Source organism: Elaeis guineensis, chromosome 2 (genome assembly GCF_000442705.2).
Source record: "Elaeis guineensis isolate ETL-2024a chromosome 2, EG11, whole genome shotgun sequence".
In the NCBI taxonomy this organism is placed as follows: domain Eukaryota; kingdom Viridiplantae; phylum Streptophyta; class Magnoliopsida; order Arecales; family Arecaceae; genus Elaeis; species Elaeis guineensis.
The window spans coordinates 90,771,985-90,788,204 of record NC_025994.2 but is presented as its reverse complement, the minus strand read 5'-3'; the positions used below and the strand labels follow the sequence as shown (position 1 = coordinate 90,788,204).

The 16,220-nt window shown below is 37.8% G+C and overlaps 1 protein-coding gene across 1 annotated transcript; it reads left to right on the top strand.

Annotated features, from left to right (window-relative positions):
- The first annotated feature begins 1,509 nt into the window (after positions 1–1,509).
- On the top strand, positions 1,510–14,279 carry LOC105053735 (polyadenylate-binding protein 7). The gene is made up of 10 exons (XM_010935003.4): positions 1,510–1,944; positions 2,789–2,907; positions 3,026–3,219; positions 3,354–3,613; positions 3,731–3,837; positions 3,942–4,131; positions 4,209–4,501; positions 4,639–4,785; positions 13,481–13,669; positions 13,795–14,279. Exons 1-10 carry the CDS (start codon positions 1,755–1,757, stop codon positions 13,990–13,992), a joined length of 1,887 nt encoding a protein of 628 aa, XP_010933305.1. The 5' UTR covers positions 1,510–1,754; the 3' UTR covers positions 13,993–14,279.
- Positions 14,280–16,220: the final 1,941 nt, after the last annotated feature.

Sequence of the window (16,220 nt, the reverse complement as noted above, 5' to 3'; positions counted from 1 at the left end):
AATTTTATTGTACCGTATGCGCCACAAAGCTTTTATCTTTTCATGGCCTATCGGTTTCACATGTCCTTGGACCTCGGTCTGTATGCGATGGATCTTTTCCAGCTTTATGTCTTTACATAAACACTGGCTTATAAACACGAACACGAACGCGCTTGTGCTGTACCTTCTTTGGAGTGTAGTCGCCTTCTACTTTCCCTCTTTCCGATCTCATTTTGTTACTGGCCAATTTAAACCAAGCCTGACACGTTTTCCCGGCAGAGCATGTGGAAATATCTCTTGTCAATTTCGGCCAATTGGCCCTTGTGCATCAGATCATAGGGCCCAGCTACCTTGCCTGGGTCGCGGTTCAATTTAAACCCAAAATCCCAATCTGCTCCTGGACAGTCCAGATTCTCACAGCAGGGCAAGGAGTACTCCATGCTACATTATCCTGCAAGCCGTGAAGTGGAAATGTTTCCTTCTCTCTCTCTCTCCAATCCTTCTCTACCAAGCAACCCAAATAGCACCAGTGTACTCCATATATGCGGCTCTTCATGACATGCATTGGATGTACCATGCTCTAGCATAATATGCCATATCAAAGAATGATTATTGGTTGGATTAGGTCCAGTACCGAACAGTCCAACCACAAAGCAACATACAGTAAAACAGAAAAGCTTGCAATACAAGTGTTTTTATGTGTCGTAATTCATGGTTGGATTGATCCATCAGATCAGTGATAGATCTGATCCAACCAATAATTAGTATATATTAAAAATCGACCATCCTAGAGATTAGACAATGATGGGTGGGGGTAGTATTTAATCACATGACGTTTCATGTATGGCCTTAAGAGACATGGGGTCAATCAAGCCATATATTATAGTATTTTAAAAAACATCATAATTTTAACTTTTCTTTTTTTTTGGTAATCATAATTGTAACTTTGATTGGTGGTTGTGAATGAAAAACCAAATACTATTATAACTCAACTAACAAGAATAAATAGCCAACCATACGGGACTTGAGCCAACCAGGAAACGTATAGAAACATGAGGTTTAGCTTGGATAGACTGGAATCGAAAACTGGATTGAAATACAACTCAACCAGCAAATCTATAAATATCCAATCCAAACTCAACTAAGCCACCAATAAACCTTGACTACCTTGACCCTTTCCAGTCCAAACACAATCCAGGCCAACTTATGATCAAGATGGAGACTAGATTTGTTGAAAAGCATTAGGACTATAGTTTCTTACGAATTGGGAATTCCATTCGTGGAATTTGAATTCGGATCCACTTAGCCAGGCCTTCAATCCTAAGCATACCTGACTTAGAATTGGGTCAACGTATTCCCACCTAAGTCAGGTATATAATATACATACCGGACGCAATCCGATCCCAACCATGCCCATGGAAAGGAACAAGGGGAGTTAGAATTGGACTGGGCTAGGGTTGTGGGCCGTGGCTTGCTCCGGAGCAGGGGCCGCCCGATGTGTATAAGATCTGGCTGTGAGTGGAGAGAGGGCCAGTGAGGCGGACGAAGTCTCCCTCGCTGTCTCTCTCTCTCCTCCCGTTTCTCTCTCATCCCCCAGCACCGCATAATAAAAATATAATACTAAAAGCCACCACAGAAACCGTCCTCCGAACTCCCGCCCCATGCAAACACCCCTCCTCTTCTAACTCCTCTTCGTCTCGCCTCGCCCCCCTCCTCGCCTCCGAAACCCTAACCCTAACCCTAGATTTTTATTTTCTTGGATTATTGGGGGAGCAATGGCGGTGCCTCCGACAGTCCCGGTGCCGGCGCTCTACGTCGGGGACCTCCACGGGGAAGTGACGGACGCGGACGTCTTCGCTCTCTTCTCCACCGTCGGGGCTCTGACGACCGTTCGCGTCTGCCGCGATTCCGCCACCGGACGCTCCCTTGGATACGGCTACGTCAACTACATTTCCGCCCAAGATGGTATGAACCTTGGATTTCTCGATGCCTTTGCGCGTTCTTGATTTCGATTTCTTCTTGTTGGAATCTTTCCGGGATTCTGATTCTTTTTCTCGCCGATTCTTTGAGGTTCTGTTGGGTTTTGGATCGGATTCGTACCGAAAATATCGAGTGATTCTTGGTTGGATCGTGTTCTTGTTTCTCGACTGGTTCTTTTCATTCAAATTTTACCCTATTTTCTTTCTGTTTTGTGATTCTGATAGGCGCTTCGAGTTCTCCATTGCATGCTGTCTTATGGTTTCCGTTTTTTTCTTTTTCTTTTAAATTTGTATGGGGCTGTAGATGTTGTTATGTCTGCTATCGGTATTTTTTCTCTTGGGCTGAATGTATGGATTATTTTTCGGAATAGTATTAATTTGTTGTTGACGATAACCCTTTTCGTTTACGGATTATTTTTCTCTTTTTCCTGCATTTATTTTTTTTATAATCTACACATTGCCATGAAATTTCTTTCCAGGATTGCACTTAGTCGCAGTACAGATCAAATTCTGCTGTAACAATGACGTGAGTACTCCTCGTTGGAGTGTTCTCGGATTCATACCTTTCATATTGTTTCTGTCCCCCTTCTTGTTGAAACTTTTTACTTGATTTCTTGAGTCCTTAGCTTTGATTGCGTCTGATGTGGAGTATCCTTGTTTGTTTCTGCTGATTTAACTCGATTTTCACTGTCTTATGATTTGTTTATTCTGTTGTTTATAGTTTACTTTTCTACTTAAATGTTGTTCCTGCAATGGCTTCCAGTATTTGATGAGTCAATACATTGACTCTTGTTGATTTGTTTGGTTTTTGTGTTCTATTTTTGGTGCAGCCAAGCATGCTCTGGTGAAGTTGAATCACAGTGTTTTGAATGGCAAACCGATAAGAATTATGTGGTCCCATCGGGATCCCGATGCAAGGAACAGCGGGGTTGGAAATCTGTTTGTGAAGGTAAACTAAAGGAACTACTATAGGATACTCCTCCTCTGTTTTCCTGCTTCTATTATTTTGGAGGTTTTAATTGTGTTGCATTTTGAAATGCATTCAATCATCGAGTTTTATTTCACAGAACCTAAGTGACTCCATCAGTAATGCATGGCTTCATCAGATGTTTGGGAAATTTGGGACCATTTTGTCGTGTAAAGTTGCTACGGATGATGATGGGAATAGCAGAGGGTATGGATTTGTTCAATTTGACAAACAAGAGTCGGCAGAATCTGCCATTGAGGCACTCAATGGAACCACTGTCGCAGGCAAGCAAATGTAGGCTTCTATCCTCTGACTGTCATCATATATGCTAGTTACTATTTGCTTTCTCTATGTAATTGTCATTTGCCGATATCATTTGTTATCTTTTGGATCTCCTTTTGCTATGTGTTTGTTCTTGTGCAATGTAGATATGTTGGAACTTTCATCAAAAAGAGTGAACGTGTAGTGCTGAGCCCTGAAGCTAAATATACTAACCTGTACATGAAGAACCTGGACCAGGACATAACAGAAGAACTTATTGAACTGAAGTTCTCTGAGTTTGGTAAAATTTCTAATGTAAAAATTGCGAAAGATGATAATGGGAACTCAAAGGGATTTGGGTTTGTGAACTTTGAAAGCCCTGATAGTGCCAAAAGGGCAGTGGAAGCTATGAATGGAGTTCAACTCGGTAAGTCTACTGGTACCAATATGGAACTTCTCCTTTTCCTTTTTTTTGGAAATAACAAAATAAGCTATATTACGATCATCTACTGACTCACTCTATTTTCTTTACTATGTTGTGTAGGATCCAAGACCCTGTATGTGGCAAGGGCTCAGAAGAAAGCAGAACGGCGACAAATTTTGCGGCATTTGTATGAGGAAAAGCGTAACGAGCAGATCAGGAAAAGCATGGTAGCTTATCTTATGCTTTGCTCTTTTGGAGGTTTTTTGCTTGATTTTTTTTTACCCTGCAGTCTCTTCTGTTGGTTTTGAGCAGAAATTGACATTTTCTTCAGGCCTCAAATGTCTATGTCAAAAATATTGATGATACCGTTGATGATGATGCTCTGCGGGAACGTTTCAGTCAATGTGGCAGCATCACTTCTGCAAAAATTATGCGTGACGATAAAGGAATAAGCAAAGGATTTGGGTTTGTATGCTTTAGCACTCCAGAGGAAGCCAACAAAGCTGTGAACACTCTGCATGGTAGTTTTCTTTGCAAGTTACTCTCTGTTTTTCATCTGGATTCAAATAATAATTTTAAGTGCATGTATTTAATACAGGATGTATGTTCTACGGAAAGCCTTTGTATGTTGCAATTGCCCAAAGGAAAGAGGAAAGACAGGCTCAGTTGCAGCTTCAATATGCTCAGCGCATGGCAGGATTAACCGGTTCTTCAACTGCTGTTATGCCTGCTGGATATCCTCATCTTTACTACACTCCTCCTGGTGTTGTCCCACAAATTCCTCCAAGGCAAGGCCTTGTTTATCAGCCCTTTGGACTTAGTCCTGGATGGAGGCCTAGTGGATTTGTTCCTCCATCAGGGCCAGCTTTCCAACCAATGCCGCTTCCAGTGGTATGCACACAAATGTTTTAATTGTTTGACATGAAATGTAGTTTGCTGAAGATGATAAATAGGAAATTTGGAAGTTTTTCCTCATGTAGTTTATGGCTGCTTGATTGCTGGTGGAACTGTTCATTTTTTCCCTACAGATGCCAAATACTCCAAGGCAACATAGACAAAATAGGGGTCGGATGAATGGACCTTCACTGCCTCAGTCTGGACACCCTGTTCCATACTTGCCGCATATGCAACGGGCAAACCATTTGAATTCTTCCAAAGATTCTAACAGCCAGCAGGTGGCTTATTGTTTATTTAATTGTGAAGTTTATAATACTATCTTTTGCAATATTCGCTGTACTGCCCTATACTGTCTAGTATGGAGCATACCATACCGTACTGTACGCCATACTGTATGCTGTACTGTATCATACCAACATTGTCGTATCAGTCCGTATTGTGTACCGATACTATAAAAGGATGGTACTAGTATGGGGTCCAGTACGGAGATGATGAATCTTGATCTTTTGTTTTTTAATACTATTGGGATGTTCATTTTGAAATGTTTGTGTTTTGAAGTGTTCCAATGCCACTCTAGTATCTGAATGCCTGATGGCATCATGTTAGATATAGTCTTGATTATGATTATTGTTTTTCTGGGCATCACACCATGTGGATGCTTGTTTTGAATGAGAGTAGCTATCTGAAGATATAGAAGACTTTGGTTCCTGTTGGACCATGATTAGTTATCATGTTTTGCCGTATTGAATTTTATTACTGTTTTTCAGTGCATCACAACACGTGGATGCTTGTTTTGAAAGAGAGTAGCTATCTGGGGATATAAAATACTTCAGTTTCTTTTGGACCATCATTAGTTATCATATTTTGGTGTATTGAATTTCTGCATGTTATCAGGATAAGTAATGTAAGTGCAACTCGTCGGATACTTCTATAAATGTTCTGGATGCATGTTTGGTACTTGTGTAAAGTTTCCTATTTTTCATATTTATCTGCACTGGAGATGCTTCCCTGGTACCTCCAGAAACAAGGGGGAGCCATTTTCTTTCCTTCTTTGGTTTAACTTTATTTTGTTTCATCTATGATATTTAAATATTAAGTATGGATTGGTGTTGGGATCTGAATGATGACTAAATGATGAACGTGTAAAAATTGACGTTATCATTTAATGTACATAATATGTCATTTTGATAGCTTAGTATATGTTATGGAGGCTTTTCAAATGCATGTGTATATACATATACATATGGTTGTTTATGTTTATGTGCATGTATAAATGTGTATATACATATATGCATGCATGGATACATACATGTATATTCATTGATGTATCCTAGCCTTATCAGTCCTACCCTTTGAAGATTGCCATATCTGTGTCTGTATCATGTTGTATCCATGTCCTATTTTCGTGTCTGTGCTTCATAGGTGGAAAGGGAAGAAGGATTAGGCTGGACTTGTATAAAGAGGAGAGAGCCTACCAAGTACATAACCAACCCCTGCATTAACTTGCATAAGGTCTCTTGTCAAGTTGGAAAGAAATTTGTTCCCAAAAGATGTTGATTCTTTAATCATTAACAGTTTTGGCTCTATGTGAAGTTAACTGCAACTCTTCTGTGGTCACATAAAAAGGCTGGTACTGAAGAAAGCTAAGTATCAGAAACACAAGGAAATGTAGCTGATTCATTTCAAGTGATGCTTGCAGTTTGAGGAGGACAAGTGGCATTGTTTATGAGTAATCACTGCCCATTGGCAAGAGTCAATTTAAGTGATGGAATTTAGCATGCTGCTTAATTGGGGTGGGATGAAGAAGGGGATTTTGAGGGACCTTTGTTTTTTAGAATAAAGATCGGTTGGAATTGATGGAAAATTGTCGCTAAAATGCTGGAGTAATTCTAGGTATATTTTCATACCTTTTCAAGGCATTTGGAATGAATGGATGCATGGTCAAGGGAGGGTCTTGAGTTGATAAGAAGTTTTGGTTCTATTCAGTTATACTTTGAACATTATAGATCATGTTTAATGTTTTAGATTTCCATTTTTGCATCCTTTTGTTTGAATTTCACCCAACCAAATTTGAGGGCCAGTCTAGTCAATAATACCATAATCTACTTCTGTGTATATGTTAATTTTTTTAGCCATCTAGATTTGGAAGAAATATATATTAAGGTAGTTAATCTTTTTTTTTTTTTACGAGTTTGGTCATTTGTATAAGTTTTTTTTTTTTTTTTGTGTGTAAAGTGTTCACTTAGTAGTGATTTGTTAATTCATTATGGACTATGTTTTCTTGTTTGATGCGCATGTTGCATGAATGCTTCTATAGACCTTAAAATATGATCTCATGTGAAAATCATGATGTGTAAGATTTGCCTATATTTAGTTACAGCTAAATCATATTAGTGTCAAGAATGATGAGAAAGACTCAAAAGTTTACAAGATTACTGTTATGCATCTCACCACTAGTATCATCATTAGAATACTTACTCATAACATCTTGCAAAGGTTTTTAAATTCCACTATCATAAACCCAATCCCACAAAAACCAAAAGCTCACTTTCAACAACATTATGGTGGATCAAACTCAGTGTCATGAGAGCTTAACTCTTGACCAAGTTATAAATTATGCAACAATAAAATTTGCTAAGTATTTAAACTGCTAAATGCTGGTTTCTTTAACTAGTTTTCTTAGCTTAAAATTTGAGAGTTTGTGTACTGCTAATATTTGCTCCATAGGATCACCTGGGGGTCTTCATTACTAATGTGATCCCATCTAGGTGGTTTGGCCATCACTTTGTCCAATTTTGGCAACCAATGGGCTTCCTTAGAATAAGTTTAATGCCATCTTACTATGTTACACATTGTTGTCCAATAATAATCACAAATTGTTCTAGTCTTTTTCCAACTGTTTTGGGTCAGCTTTATGGATCCTTATTTGCAAGGTTTTCCTATCTCAATTGTAAATCATACTTAGTATGTTGCTTTATGTTGCACATCCTTGTCCAACAATCATTTTATTCCTCTGCATCATTGCTGACATAAAGATGAAAAAATGCTGGTCATGTGACTTCTTTCTGTAATAATTTTTGATACCCGACTATATCTTTTATATACATATTCGCTATACATACCCTGCTTCAATTATAGTGTTTTCATCTCACTCACCCAAATATATCAGATATAGTGTGTGGGTAACGATTATGCAATAATTTAAATTTTGATAAAGATTCTATATTGTGTGTATCCCCATCAAACATGCAATCATTTGCAGGTGCTCAGTTATGTCTTCAACTTACATGATTAGGAATTTTATTAACAAATGCTTGAGGCTGACGGCCAATGTGGTCTAGAGGGGTAGAGCCATCTCAAGTTAAAAGTAGTTATAAAATAATTTAAAGCAAAATAATACTGATTAACATAAATTTCAAACATAAAATATTTTCCATTTTATTTTTTGGTAGATTTTATTATTCATCGACATGTGAATGGTAATAGACACAAGGTCCATATCAAATATCTAAAAAGTCCATTATTTAAAATTTATAATTTTTAAGGCATTAATATTAAAGAGAAGAAAAAATGGAGACTTAAGGATTGTAAAGAAAGATACACTTGAACTCTAGCAATGGCAAGCAAGTGTGATACTTTCAGATTTTGGCGGTTGATCAGTGTTAATCCAGAATACAAGTACTGTTATGGGCTGTAAATAAAAATGTTTGACAGAGAGTAATCGCACCAAATTTATAGTTGGTTTGTGAAGCTTGTCATAGATAGGGGAATTTTGAAGGCTAAATGTTTGACAGGATGGAGTCAATTTTTCTTAAGGAAATTCTTATATGTTAATATGGCATCTTCTTTCAAAGAATTGCATTCTAGAAAATAATTTTTCCCTAAAAGAGAGGCGGTAGTCAAGTTTGGTGTGTAAAGTTCATGTCGAGGCAGCATGTGCAAGATTAGAGAGTTGTAATTAGTGTTTTATTTCGAGAGTTCTAATTAATGTTTTATGACGAATAAAACTCCTGTTTTTGTGAGAGTTAGGATGTGGTGGGGCATAAATTGGATGGTTCATGTGGGCAAGGAGTGGGAAACAAGGGTCTGACACTCTGACTAGGAGGTTGGTGGGGGGACTTGAATATAGATCTTCCCATGATGGTCTAACTGACAAAGAATCCTTTATGTTGCATGCATTCAGCATGCTAGCTTTCCAATTTAATATATGATCACATTAAAAAACTGCAAAGCAATGTTCTTGGTTGGTAGACGTTTTACCATGAGAAGCTATAATTTGCCTAAATAGTAAAAGTTTGTTATTAAATATTTGTATCATATATATATACAGTACTTGCAAACAATGTTATAGATATCTATCTATTTGATTTTGTTTTCGTATGTATTTCAAATTAAGGTTTTAAATCCTGTGGTATGGAGGTGTTCGGTTATCTCCATAGAATGGGACATCCCGTTGTCCCATCTCATCTTGACAGTGGTCCCGGTAAATATCCTCTACCTCTATCCCCTTCTTTTCTTTCTTTTTCTTTTTCCCTCTTCTTCTTCCTTTTTCTTTTTCTTATCCCTTTCGTTCTTTCTTCTTTTCATTTTTTTCTTCTTTCCTTTCTTCCTTCTTTCCTTTCTTTTTCTTACCCCTTTTTTTCTTCTTTCCTTTCACTTTTTTTCTTTCTTTCTTTTCTCTTTCTTTTTCTCTCCCCGCATGGATGGATTTCAGATTCCCAACTCTATCTCTGTCCTGTTTTCTCATAGGAATGGGACGGGACGGCCGAGATGCCCTCCATCCTACCGGAACATAAAATCTTACTTTAAATATATATAAATGTAAATGTTCTTTGATGTAAACATCGCTTTTATGGTTTCGAGTGTAGAAAAATAAGGTAACAATTAAGAAGACAGTCTTTTGTGAAGGAACTTTATTAATTCTCTCTAATTTAGTTTATGAATGATAGGGTCTTAAGCAATCACAGTTGCACGTTGTTACTAAGTTAATTTTGCAGCTGCTATGTTGCAGACTTACTTCTATCTATACTGTACCTTCTTGATCATTTGTTTAGATGTTTGGGAGATATCATGTAGCCATGAGTCAATTTTTGTGTGACTAAACAGAACAAACTGACATTACATGATTTTTAATACATGTTTCTTTGGGGAGACATAAAAATGTAGTGGATCATTCAGAAAGGGAACTTTATCCATTAACCATGATATGTTTCTGAAGTCATCATTTTTGTAGTTTTAAGTGGTAGAAAAGTTTGAGATATAACTGCAAATATGCATTTTTTATGCGAAGGAACATTATCTCACTTCGATTTTCTCTAGTTTAGTTTACAAATCATAATGCTATAAGTGATCACACTTGTGTGCTGTTACTAGGTCAATTCTGCAGTTGCTATGTTGGACATTTGTTACTAAATACCTTCACAACCAGTTGGGAGGTGTCACAATGAAGCCATGAATCCATTTTTCTTGTGATAAAGAAAATAGATAATGCACACTTTTTGATGTGACTTCCCAACATCATTCCATATGATCCTTTAAAGAGTCAGAGGCAAGGAGTGGAACTCTCAAAAAGGAAAGTTTCTATGCTAGCTTGCATATGATACATAGCGTGACTCTACAAATAGCCTAGTTTGTCTCCAAATGCTATGCTTTTGCAATCATGATTATGTTGATTGCATTCTGGCATGTACTCTTTCTAGATTGACTTCATGGCCCTTTATGTATCTGATTTTAAATAAAATTCCTGACTTGGAGAAAGCTTATGACATGGTACAGAAGAAAAAATAGATTGGTGGGCTTTGGGAAAGAAAAGTGTGCATGTGCAGTGTATTGAAATTACTGAGCACTTGTAAGCTGAGTCAATATCAAGTGCTAGGAGTAGTTCTGATATGACCAGGTCAAAGTAGGTTTGTCCCAAGAATAAACTTTAAGTACGATTCTTTTTATGCCCCTTGTAGGTGCTTGTTGATTTTTCTGATGATGCTCCATACTGCATGCTATTGGCAGATGTATAATGCTAATTGATGAGAAGAGGACAGTCAAATACTAAATTTGTTTTGTGGACAAATAAAACCTTAGGGGATATGGTTTCAATTCCAAATTGATGGACAAAGGTTTCATAAAGTAATTGACTTTGTTATCTTTGATCCGTTATGTGAAAGATGGGTAGATGTAAGACATATATGTCAACAGAACTAGAGTTGGATGGATAAAGTGGAGAGGTGCTTCTGGGTTGTTATGTGGGCATTGTATGTCTTGATGTCTGAAAAATGGCCGTAAGACTAATATCATTGTATGGCTCACAATGTTGGCAGTTGGTGGTTTATTAATACAAGATAAACATAAAGGAAACAAGAATGAGCATGTTGAGTTGTTTGTGCAGTAAAGTTAACGAGGATTAATTGAGGAGTATATCAGATCTCTCAGAGTTGCATCAATTAAGGATGATGTGATAGAACTAGTTTAGTTTGTATGGAAATCTGAGGATACAATGCAGAGAGATACCAGAATCTGTGTTGAATGGTTTAGATAGAAGGGACGACCTAATAAGGTACAATGGATGGAAGTTTTGAGAGCTTGCAACAAGACCAGAGGCGCTGCTTGATAGGAATGTTTGGTGAATAGAAGTTTTCAAAGTTGATTGTAGGTTAGTTAGGACAAGGCTATGATTATTGTTTTTATCAAGTAGGCATGCACTATTGATTGATATCTAGTGTACTTATGAATTATGCATGAGATTCTGTTTGTAGATGAAAGAAATCAGAATGAATCCATGCCTAAAAAAGGATTTTGTTTTTTTTCCTCCCTGGTAAGCGATGCTTGTGGGCAATTTTTGTCTACTTGACCCCTGTTACCATGGTAGAAGCAGGAATTGGTTTAAGTCTTTACTGCAACCCCTAAGAGACAATACCAGCAGACAAATGGGAACCTTAGAAAATGTAATTCTGAATATATGCATAATATTGGCATACCTCCATACCAATACATTGATTTCCTATCATTGTTGTGTTACAGATGCAACAAACATTCATTATTTATCAAAATGCTAAAAATTGTCAAGAGTTAATATTGTTGTCTGAGTTAACAAGTAAACAGAAAAGTATGAAAAAATTGTGATGTGATGATAATGCTAGTACCCTTGTCACAGTTGAATATCATAACATGATCATGGTGAGAAATCAGCAAGGGGATTTAAGAAGCTCAATTTGACAAAAGGATAACCCCTTTGGAAATCAATTGCAAGCAAGTAATCGATAAGACTACTACTTCTGTAATATGGGAAAATGGTATGCACGGTTATTCCCAGGAGTGTTGTTAAGGTTGAATCTGTGTATCATCCTCGTATACCTATGTAGAGTCTTTCTTCTTTGTTGGTGTTAAAATAATGAATTACACATTGCCATCATAATAAGAATTAACATTTAAAGAATGTTGAAGTAATTGCAGTATAACATAAAATCATTTTTACTATGAGTACTTATCTTCCATTGCATTATCTAATTAGCCCAACAGTCATTGTTTATGTTATTGGAAATAAAGTACTAAGCTAATCCAAATTTCTTTCTTATTCAAGATGTCGAGAAAGCTAAATTGGTTATGTAAATCATCATTAATGAACACCCTTTTGATTTGGTTTTGAGCCCTGCAAGCTATGTGCCTGATTGTTTGCTCAAATGCTTAATTGCAACCAGTCCCATCTTGGGAACAGCTACATTGGATCATGTACTTGTAATGGAGCTGTAATGCTGTCCTATCATCAACCGTTAAAGGAACAGCTGACCTGGATTAAATTCATGGGATGTAGTGATGCCACCTACCAGCATTCTTCAGTGATGTGGCTTTAGGTCTTTCTGAGCAGAGAAAGAGGAATAGGAGAGTTAGAGATCTGGCCTATTGAGGGATGGAAGTTGTGGGCTTTAGGTTTTGAAATTTCTTCAATGAATTTAGATTGGAAGGACCATGGAAGTGATTAACACTTTCCTTTATCTTTGTAAAAACCATTCTTTTTGTTTTTTTGTTTTGAAAGACTTCATGCAACTGGCCAGACTCTTCAGTCTTTCAGTTTCATAACATAATATTGAGTTCCTTTCTGAAAATTGGGTTGCCGGTAGCTCATCATTTCTTACAAATGTGCTATTCTTACCAAAAGCAGGGTAATTCAAAGATTGAACATACTTGCAACGAATTCTGAGTGTACCCTTTACCAAATTTCAGCTCTGTTTCAGCTGCTTTCAACATTTCTCTACTTGAATGTCAATCTAGCAGACATCTTAACTGCAGATGTTCGATGATTTCTTAGTTTCAGATTGATAAACAAAATTGTTTTATTTTTCCATGTGTTGTGACAGTGATTGTCTAATTTTGAGCAACAGTCTTTGGAGGTGATTCTGATAATTTTTTGGTACAAACAAAGCTGAAGTGCCTAAGAAGGCAAAATGACAACCATTGCTTTCAGAATGATAAAGTCAATCTGCAAAATTGTGTTTTTCTTTTGTATTTTGTAGGTGATTGTCTAATTTGGAAGAATGGTCATTTCAGGTCAGTCGGATCATATTTCTGGTATATAAGAGGCTAAAAAATATCTAAGAAAGCAAAACAACGATCTTTGAATTATGCATAAAAAATTTTATTGAGTCACTATGGTCAGTCCGCTCATATTTCGGAATGACAGCTTTTCTGGGTTGTGCCTTATTTGGTATCTCTTGCTTGAATTGACACTTTCTGGGGGTCCTTTCAATTAGGAAGAAGTGAGAATGAGCAGTCTCTAGTGCCTTGATCTCATATTGTCTCACCGTTTCGCAAGAATTGCAATTTTCGCTGCATAGATGTACCATGATTCATAATTTCTTTTTCTGGAGGAAATTTTTGTGAACGTTACATCACTAAAATGTTGCGATGAACACCTTGATTTGTTTTGAGCACATTAGAGCAATTCCATGGGATATCCTAACACATTTTTTCTCCATCCTGCAGCGATTTGGGCAGACCAAGTATGTGCCAAATGGACGCCAGCGTGAAATGAATCATGGATCAATGGTTCCACCAGGTGCTCCAAACTTGCAAGGTACAATGACGCTCAGCAGCATGCTTGCTGCTGCTACACCACAGCAACAAAAACAAATGCTTGGCGAACGCCTTTTCCCCTTGGTTGAAAAACTTAAGGTGGTATTCCATTGCCCTTTGTTTCAAAGAATAATTGATGCTTTATCCAGCTTTTGTGTTTTTTATGAATAACATTCATGTTGTCTCAGACTCTGGCATTAACTTGTTATCTTTGTATTGTTTAGTTTGATCTTGCTGCTAAAATTACTGGAATGCTGTTGGAGATGGACAATTCTGAATTGCTTCTGCTGTTGGAGTCACCAGAATCATTGGCTGCCAAAGTGGAAGAAGCAGTCGAAGTGCTGAAGCTATCTAAAACCAACGTAGGTGGTCAAGAGTCTCTCCACCCCAATTACTTTTCAAATGAGGTTGCCGTCAACTGAAAGGAGTACAGAGTCTGAAAATACCATTCTTTTGGACTACAGATCATCAGTCACATTTTGCATTGAGGGCTTATGATTTTTATTTGCGTTTCTATTTTGCTGCTAGAGTATGGGAAGTTCACTTATGTGCTCCCCAGGACCTTTGATATTAGTCTAGTTGTTTCATTATCACCATAACTGACAATCTAGTGTTGAAGACTTTTTTTGTCCTTTTCTTTATAAATGACTGATTATAGAACTGTCTATATTTCTGGGTTTTTACATGTTAAGTGGAACCTTATTCTGCATTCATGGTTTATGAACCATTAAGGATGTGCACTTTTCCAATCAGGAATTTTCTTGGTGATATTGATTTGATTGATGCCATGCCCTTTGATGTGGCATTTATGTATGATAGTTATTCTGGTTATGCTTTCATAGTTTGTGTGTAATTGAGCTTGGCCTTCATCTCCTAAGCTGATACGTGACTTGGTGGCAAAGAGTGGTGCCAGTTATATACCTTGATGTTGATGAGTATTCTGGTGGGTTTCTGAAAAGTTGTTCTCAGTAGTTTGATGGACATATGATCTTTGATAGTGCAGGCTAATGCCTGTCATTTCTTATTTGGACTTTGCAATTCTTCCCAGTAAATGTGTCTGGGTGGGTATACAGATTATTTTTTCGCCGTATGGTTGTGGGTTGTTGGGATGGTTTTGTTAAATGGAGTTTCAGGAGCTGAATTATTGTTTGTTTGCAGCTGAGTTTCTGTTTTTCAATGTTCAAATGCTGTGCAAAGGGAGCCCATCTCTTTGAGATGTTGAGGATCTGTTTCCTTTGCAAAGTTCTAATTCCCTTCAGCATGTGTGTAAAGACGTCATGGCCAAATCTTGGTGAATGCTGTGTTTTAATTTGATTATTACTGTGATCTTCAACAATTTAAGGCCTTCAATGACAGTGTCCATCTGTTAAATCTATCCTTAATCATATAGTTTATAACATATTAGGGCTTAGGTCTTATGGAATGTTTTGATTGAGAGAGTTTTGCAATGAAGAATTGTAGTGCTAGCCCCATTGATGTAATCATTTCTTTTTTCCAATCCTATATATACATGTGTATGTATGAGAGAGTTCTGCAATGAAAAATTGTAGTGCCAGCCACATGGATGTAATCATTTCTCTTTTTAATCCTATGTATACACAAATGTATGTATGTATGTATGTATGTATGTATGTATGATGTATGTATGTATGCTCCCTTGAATATAGGGTGCATGTATGTATGTATGTGTGTGCTTTCTTTTCTTTTTTTAATACAAGCGGACGATCACATCATTCTAATGTGAGAGCAGCTCAAAGAATCAGCGTACAAGATGTCACGCAATGTCTGAGGGTATTCATCTCTATAGCATTAGGATCAGTCTTCAGTATGATCAGTAATAAAGAAAGCCATCCAATCCGTAGCACTGTTCGTCTCCTAATAGACATGAGTTACATAATGAACAACCATCGCAGAGCACTGACAGAGAGATTTTTAAATATCACGAAGGAGCGGATGAACTTGTAAGTGCTTCATGTCATTTTGGATCTAGCCTATGATCATGGTAGAGTTGCCCTCCACAAGGATCTTCTTCGCATGCAGCTCCTGATGTGTGCAAATGATGTCCATCAGGCAGTCTGGAGCTCCGCTTAAGGGATCGAAGGCTCAAAAAAGGAGGAGCAACCAGTAGCTAGCAGCCTACCATCCAGACCCCGGATGACATAGCCCGCATCATCTCTGCCATCTCTGACACTGCTATCGAAGTTGACCTTGCAAATCTCAAGGGGGAAGGCTTCTAGGAAATGAGAAGAATCCTACGGATCGCTACATTCGTAGCAGGGGAGTCTCAGAACCTCAAGCTATCAAGAGATTGTCTAGTAGCGTCGAACCAACAGTACTCCTCCATAAGATGGCAAGCTCTCTCCAACAATCGATATGCAGGCACAAAATTAGCCTCGAAGACGAAAGTGTTCCTGGAAAGCTAAATCTGATAAGCAATGTACGCCATCCTACTGCCTGAGGGCTGGCACTCAGTCATACTCTGGCGTATCACATCCAAGAAGGAGGAGAGGCAGGAGCCATTGGTGGTCTCCTAGGATTGGTTGCCCACCATCCCCCAGATCAAACATGCCCTCGGGTAGCGAAGTATGGCATGCTCCATCATCTCATCCTCTAGCCCGCAGATCGAATAGATGGACGGAATCTCCAAGCC